The sequence below is a fragment of the Zingiber officinale genome, chromosome 2B (genome assembly GCF_018446385.1).
Source record: "Zingiber officinale cultivar Zhangliang chromosome 2B, Zo_v1.1, whole genome shotgun sequence".
Lineage (NCBI taxonomy): Eukaryota > Viridiplantae > Streptophyta > Magnoliopsida > Zingiberales > Zingiberaceae > Zingiber > Zingiber officinale.
Genome location: NC_055989.1, coordinates 87,770,493 through 87,778,220, shown reverse-complemented (window position 1 = coordinate 87,778,220; position 7,728 = coordinate 87,770,493). Strand labels below are relative to the sequence as shown.

At 44.2% G+C, this 7,728-nt stretch overlaps 1 protein-coding gene across 1 annotated transcript; it reads right to left on the bottom strand.

Annotated features, from left to right (window-relative positions):
- Positions 1-641: 641 nt before the first annotated feature.
- LOC122048425 lies at positions 642-1,010 on the bottom strand. The gene has a single exon (XM_042609993.1). It carries the CDS (start codon positions 1,008-1,010, stop codon positions 642-644), a length of 369 nt encoding a protein of 122 aa, XP_042465927.1.
- Positions 1,011-7,728: the final 6,718 nt, after the last annotated feature.

Sequence of the window (7,728 nt, the reverse complement as noted above, 5' to 3'; positions counted from 1 at the left end):
CTCGACCGCTGATGGAGATAAGGGTTTATAGTCGTCGCTCGACTATTGATGGAGACAAAAGTTTAAGGTCGTCGCTCGACCACTAATGGAGATAAGGGTTTATAGTCACCGCTCGACTGTTGATGGAGGCAAGGGTTTAAGGTCGCCGCTCGCCCGCTGGTGGAGACAAGGGTTTAAAGTCGTCGCTTGACCGCTGATGGAGATAAGGGTTTAAGGTCGTCGATCGACCGCTGATGGAGATAAGGGTTTAAGATCGCCACTCGACCGTTGATAGAGACAAGGGTTTAAGGTCATTGTTCGACCACTGATGGAGACAAGGGTTTATAGTCGCCGCTCGACTTTTAACTTGGCCTGGTCGACCCAAGAGTCTTGAAAGCTTTGGTTTTTATTCATGTCTCCCCTGCATCCAAAAGGCATACACAGAAGTAGATTTATATTTGCTCACGCACCTCTCACCCAAGCCTTTAGGATTAGAGATGATTTGTGCTCCACGTTTGCTTGAGTCGTCTCCCATTTTCGTCTTCCAAGTAATAGGCCCCCGAGCGGAGTTGCTGTACGACCTTGTAAGGTCCCACCCATGGTGCCTCGAGTTTGGTGACGTCGTCGACCGGTTTGATTTTCTTCCACATCAGATCACTGACCTAGAAGGACCTCGGGATCACCCTCCTATTATAGTTCTGCCTCATCTGCTGTCGGTAAGCCATTACCTGAACGACCGCTTTATCCCGCGCTTCATCCACCAAGTCGAGCTCCATTAACATTCGCTTTCCATTTCCCTCATCGTAGAGTCGCACCCGGTTGAATTCTACTCTAACCTCTATAGGAACCACTGCTTCTCCTCCGTACACTAGCTGGAATGGTGTTACGTCGGTCGCCTCATTTGGAGTCATGCAAAGTGCCCACAAGACACTTGAGAGCTCGTCAACCCAACTACCTCCTGCGTGGTCGAGCCGAGTTCGTAAGCCTCTGAGGATCTCCCAGTTTGTTAACCTCCGCCTGCTGGATGTCATAGCCTTCTACCACTCCCTGAGCTTCTGACCCACGAACTGCCTCCCGTTATCCGAGATGAGCTGGCAAGGGATGCAGAACCGACAGAGGATATTTTGTCATATGAACTTGATGACGATCTATTCACTTATCTTTGTCAAGAGCTCAGCCTCCACCCATTTTGAAAAGTAGTCCATAGTAATGAGCAGAAACCTTCGCTAACCCGTCGCCATGGGAAATGGTCACATGATGTCCATGCCCCATTGGTCAAACGGGCAAAATACAGTGGATGACTTCATCTCTTTGATCTGTCGGTGTGAAAAATTGTGATACTTTTGACAGGACAGGTATGTGGCTATCGTCCGAGCGACATCCTCTTGAAGAGTTGGCCAGAAGTATCCGGCCAGGAGAATCTTTTGAGTTAGCGAACGACTACCTGGATGGCTTCCGCAGGAGTCTTTGTGCACTTCTTGCAAGATGTACGCTGCGTCCTCTGGTCTAACACACTTGAGCAAGGGCCTAGAGAAGACTCTTTTGTACAATTGATCTCCGACCAAGGTGAACCGTCCAACCCTCTTCTTTAATAGACGTGCCGCCTCCTAGTAGGCTGGCATACTACCCGATCGGAGAAATTCAATTAACGGTGTTCTCTAGTCGCTCGGAAAGATAACTCCCTCTATCCGGTCAATATGCGCCACCAAAAAAACTTGTTTGATCGACTAGCTGATCATGACCGGTGATAATGAACTAGCTAACTTAGCTAGTTCATCTACTACTTGATTATCCGATCGAGGGATCTTATGTACAATAACTTTTTGAAAATTTATCTTTAGATTCTTGAAGGCTTCTGCATATAACTTGAGTCGGGGGCTGCTAATCTTGAATACCCTCGTCAGCTGTTGGGCGGTCAACTGAGAGTCCGAGTGAATGAGGACCTTTATGGCTCTGACATGCCACGTTGCTTGCAAGCTGGCTATCAAGGCTTTATACTCAACCTCATTGTTGGTAGCGCGATAATCCAGCCGAACGAAAAGTTGCATTCGGTCTTCCCTTGGGGAAATGAGCAGGATGCTGATCCCGCTGCCTTGTCGAGTGGAAGAGTCATCAACATATATTCTCCAAGTTGCTTCTAGCTCGTCGTTTTCGATTTCTGTGATGAAATTAGCCAAGGCCTAAGCTTTTATCGTTGTTCGGGGTTGGTATTGGATATCAAACTCACTTAGTTCAGTTGTCCACTTGATCAGCCGACCGGATGCTTCTAGATTGAGGAGGGCTCTTCCCAAGGTAGTGTTGGTGATCACGACGATTGGATGGGAGAGGAAGTACGAGCGGAGTCTCCGAGCGACTAGTACCAAAGCGTATGCTAACTTTTCAAAACCATTGTAGCGGGATTCAGCGTCTTTCAATATATGACTTAAAAAATACATGGGCTATTGCACTTGCCCATTTTTCTTAACTAATGTCGAGCCGATCGCATTCTCGGTGGATGATAGATAGATCTAAAGCAGCTCTCCTGCGCTCGGTTTAGCTAATATAAGTAAGGAGTTGAGATAATCTTTGAGCTCTTCGAACGCCCAGTCGCACTCCGCATCCCACTGGAATTTTGTCGCCCAACGCAACACCTTGAAGAATGATAGGCTCCGATCGGATGATTTAGATATGAATCTGGACAAAGAGGTAATATGTATGGTCACCCGTTAAGCTTCCTTCAAGTTGTGTGGCGGTGGCATATCTTGTAGAGCCTTGACCTTGCTCGGATTTGCCTCAATCCCTCGCTCGGTGACAATGTATCCCAGGAATCTGCCACTCTTGGTGCCGAACAGACACTTGTTCGGGTTCATCTTTATTCCATAAGCCCTCAGAGTTTGATAGGTCTCCTTGATGTATGTGCAAAGATCAATAGCTCTTGGTGATTTTATTAATATGTCATCGACATATACCTCTATGTTGTGGCCGATCTACTGCCGAAACACCTTATTCATGAGCCTCTGGTAGGTGGCGCTGGTGTTCTTTAGTCCGAACGACATGATGTTGTAGCAGAATGTTCCATCGGTCGTGATAAAGTTGACCTTTTCTTGATCTTCTTGGACGAGTGACACTTGGTGATAACCTTGATATGTGTTGAGCATGCAAATCAGTTCGCAGCCTGCCATAGAATCCACCATCTGGTCTATCCAGGGCAATGGATAGAAATCCTTTGGGCATACTCTATTCAAGTCACGAAAGTCTATGTAGACTCTCCATTTGTTGCCCAGCTTGGGGACCAGTACGATGTTAGCAACCCAGCTCAGAAATTGCACCTCCCGTATGTGGCTTGCCTCTAGCAATTTCTCTATCTTTGCTCGGATGACCAAGTTTTATTCCATGCTGAAGTCTCTTTGCTTTTGTTTTACTGGCCGAGCATCTAGTCGGACGTGTAGCTCATGCTGAGCCACACTTGGCGAAATGCCGGAAAGCTCATGTGTCGCCCAAGCGAACACATCATGATTTTGTCTAAGGCAGGCTACCAGTTCCGCCTTTTTCTCGCCCTCTAAATTAGCAACGATGAAGGTAATTACTTCTGGGCAGTTTGGGTGGATCTGAACTTCTTCTTTTTCTTTGTAAACCAGTGTGGAGGGTTTTTCAATGATAGCGTTTACCTCCAAATGCGGATTTTTCCGAGCGGCTCTTACTTCAGATTTGACCATCTCGACGTAGCATCGGCGAGAGGCTAACTGATCTCCTTTGACTTCTCCTACCTTACCATCCACCGGGAATTTGATCTTCTGTCAGTAGGTGGATGCCACCGCTCGGAACTCATTGAGTGCTGGTCGACTCAAAATGACGTTGTAGGCCGAGGGCGCATCTACCACTATGAAATTTGTGGTTCTTGTCCGCTTCAAGGGTTCTTCTCCAAGTGAGATGGCCAACATGATCTGGCCGATAGACAGTACTTCGTTACCCATGAAGCCGTAGAGTGGAGTCATCATTGGCAGCAATTCACTTCGGTCAATTTGTAATTGATTGAATGCCTTCCTATATATGATATTTACTGAGCTCCCTGTATCAATAAAAGTTTGATGGATTGTGTAATTGGAAATAACCGCTCAGATGATTAATGCATCGTCGTGGGGGACCTCCATTCCCTCCAAATCCTTAGGACAAAAGCTAATCTTAGGTCCCTCAACTTTCTCCTTGCTGCAGCCAACAACGTGGATCTCGAGCCGCTGCGCATGCAACTTCCTTGCTCAGTTTGAATCTCCGTCAGTTGACCTACCGCGATCATTCCTATCTCCCCCTGAGCGGTGTTACTCTAGTTCTCTTCTTCCCTTGTGGATGGTCTAGTTTGTTCGGAAGAGGCTCGGGCAGAGATTCAGTCCCTTTGTAATTGGTGGTGGCGTGGCTCGGTTGCCCTTTCCTCCCTCCTTCGTTCTGCAAATCAGCTTTGGTGACACCAGTCTAGAAGTAGTGATTGGCGGTGATATCCGTGCTAAACGGACCTACTAGCTGCTAACTCGTAGCAGTCTCTGGTATTGTGTGTCATCGACTGGTGGAAGGTGCAAAACATCGATGCCCACCTCTTTCCTTTTGGACGAGCGGTCGCCACCTGCTATACGACATGTGACCTAGTCTCCTGGTGTAGAGGGGCTCCCGATCGAGGCCCTTTAGGTGGTTGATGATTGCTCAGTTGACGCCGTTCGGATGCTCCAGCGGGCTCGGCGGTCGTCTCCTTCTTCCTTTTCGCCTGTGTTTCTTCCACATTAATGTATTCATTAGCCTTTTTTTGGAGATGATCAAAGTCCTTCGACGGTCGCCGAATGAGAGATCAGAAGAACTCTCTCTCGGTGAGCCCTTGGGTGAAGACGTTAACTAACACATTTGAGGAGATCGTTGAAATGTCTATTGCCACCTGATTGAAGCGTTGGAATATGCCCTCAGGACCTCTCGGGGTCCTTGCTCCAGTGATAACAGATCCACGCTCATCTTTTGGTGGTGGCGACTACTAGCAAAGTGATGTAGGAATATCGCTCGGAAGTCCTTGAAGCTGTGGATCGAGCTGTTCGACAATCGTTTGAACCATCATTGCACCGATCCAGATAGAGTGGTAAGAAAGACTCGGCATTTCACCCCGTCCGTGTACTGATGAAAGGTGGTTGCGTTGTCAAACTTGGTCAAATGGTCATCGGGATCGGTTGCTCCATTGTACTCCCCGATCGTCAGTGGTGTGTAATGCTTTGGCAAAGGGTCATTTAGGATCTCCTCCGAAAATTGTTGATTGACCCACTTGAGCGAGTTGTCCTCTCTCGATGCTTTTCCTTTTTGTGCATCTCGTACGGGTGCCTCATCTGATGAAGATCCCCGGTCTCTATCCACTCGGCCCCTTTCTTCTGGAGGAGCCCACGATAGCGCTCGGTTGAAGAGGACTAATGTATTACGGGCATCCCCATAGGAGTCGATCGATCTCCTATTTGGCTCCCGAGCGGAAAGTTGATATGCTCGATCTCCTCTTTCAGCCCGTCATCCTACTTCAGAGGCAACAGACTCATGCGTGGGTCGATTGGCCAACGCTTGTTACTGTTGCTCCAATATCTTTGTTACTTGAGCTTGTTGTTAGAGTGTATACTAAAAATCTAGCTTTTGTATAAACATTTAAGAATCACATTGGTCAAATTATCTACATTTACTGCTAAGTGTAGTTGTTCAATTAATTTATATTGTAGATAACATGGTGTATAATGTCACACACAGAAGATCGTGTTATCGGTTCTTTGTAAATTATAAACAGTAGCTCACGACTAAGATAGAAAGGAACAAACCATTGGAATAGTCGCAGTGTAATTAGGTATTAGTTTATTTTGACTAATAAATTACACTAAGTACACTCCAAGTGTATTGAGTAGGACCATTTAAGGTAAGTTCTTTTTATACTAATTTAATAAAAGAACAAGACCTTAGTTATTATGGAAGTGTGTGCTCTTAATCCTAATATAATAACAAGGACATATATTTAGTATTTATTTCTTTGACTTATCAATGGGTGAGATTTAGCTCGATAAATCAATAAGCCCAATAAGTTGGGAAATGATATTACTTATAGTGTGTGTTGTTGATTATAGAAGGAAACTGTGTCCTAGTCATCTAGGTTGAGAATGTCCCCAAGAGGAGCTCATAAGGATTGTTATGTTAAACTCTGCAGGTGGATTTAGTCCGACATGACAATAAGGTTGAGTGGTACTACTTTTGGACTAAGACATTAATTAAAGTGAGTTGTCAGTAACTCAATTAAATTAATGGACATTCGATATCTTAAACACAGGGAGACTAACACACTCATGATAAGAAGGAGCCCATAATGTAATTTGGGATTAGTGCGGTAGTGCAATAATAACTCTCTAGTGGAATGAGTTATTGTTGATGAACTTGAGTTGTGTGTTCGGGGCGAACACGGGATACTCAAACTCATCGGAAGGTCAAAATCAATTTCTCCTCTAGGTCCCCGTCGTAGCCTCATTAATATCTTAAATCCACTCATGGAAAAGCTCATCTTGGTGTCCAATAGAGGGTCGACCCATGGCTTGGTGACCAAGCCATGTGGCCAACCACTTCCTCCTCAATAGGGTCGGCCTCTTGCTTGGTGCCCAAGTAAGAAGGGGTCGACCACAATAATTCAAACTAGGAGGGGTGTTTTGAATTTTTAAAATTTTTTCTTTGTAGAAATCTATAATTTTTAAAAGAGAGATTTTAAAATATAAAACTTTCCTTATTTGAATTAGGACATATGGTTTAAAAGAAAGTTTAAAAATTTTAAAAAACTTTCCTTTTTTAACCATCCTCATGGTTTTAGAAAAAAAGAAGAGAAGTTTTTAATTTTTAATTTTTAATTTTGTAACCATGTTTAAAAAAGGAAATTTTAGAAGAGAAGTTTTAAATTTTAAAATATATTTTTAATTTTTAAAACTTTCCTTTTTTAACATCCACATTAGGAAATCAAAAGAGAGCTTGTAAAATTTTATAAGAGTTTTTTTTTTTGCTTATAAAAATTTTTACAAGGTTATTTCTTTCCTTTTAAGGGGTTGGCCACCCTTGCTTGGTGCCCAAGCAAGGGGCCGACCAAATCAATAAATCATCCAATCAATGATTTGATGATTGAATTAATCAAAGGAAAAGAAAAGGAAAAATAAAAGGGGAAAAAAACAAGAGGAAGATTTTAATTTTTGTAAAAAGTCTTTCCTTATTTGCCTTGGGCAAGTAATATAAAAGAAGGGGAGGAGAGACCTCATGAATTAATTCTATTATTTTCTCTCTTCTCTTTAGTCTTCTCCTAAGGGCCGACCCTTGCTTCTCTTCATGCTAGGGTCGGCCACCTCTTGTGGATACTTTGTGTGGCCGGATACAAAGAGAAGGAGAAGAAGAAGAGAAGTAGGGATTGCATCTATTCTTATTCTATTGATTGTGCTCTCTCTTGTGGTCGGACCTCTTCCCTTCCCTTTCCCCTTGCTCTCATTTTGGTTCCTTGGTGGTGTTGGTGGCCGAATACTAGAAGGAGGAGAAGCTTTTCGGGTGGTGTTCGTCTTGGAGGATCATCGCCCACACGACGTCCAAGGCGAGGTGAGGAATACGGCAGAAGATCTCGAGGTTATTAGCATACAAAGGAAAGGTATAACTAGTAATTATTTTTCGCATCATGCTAGTTATTTATCTTTGTAAGAATTCCAAACACAAGAGGCATTAGATTCTGGTTTTTCGGATTTGTTTTGAAAT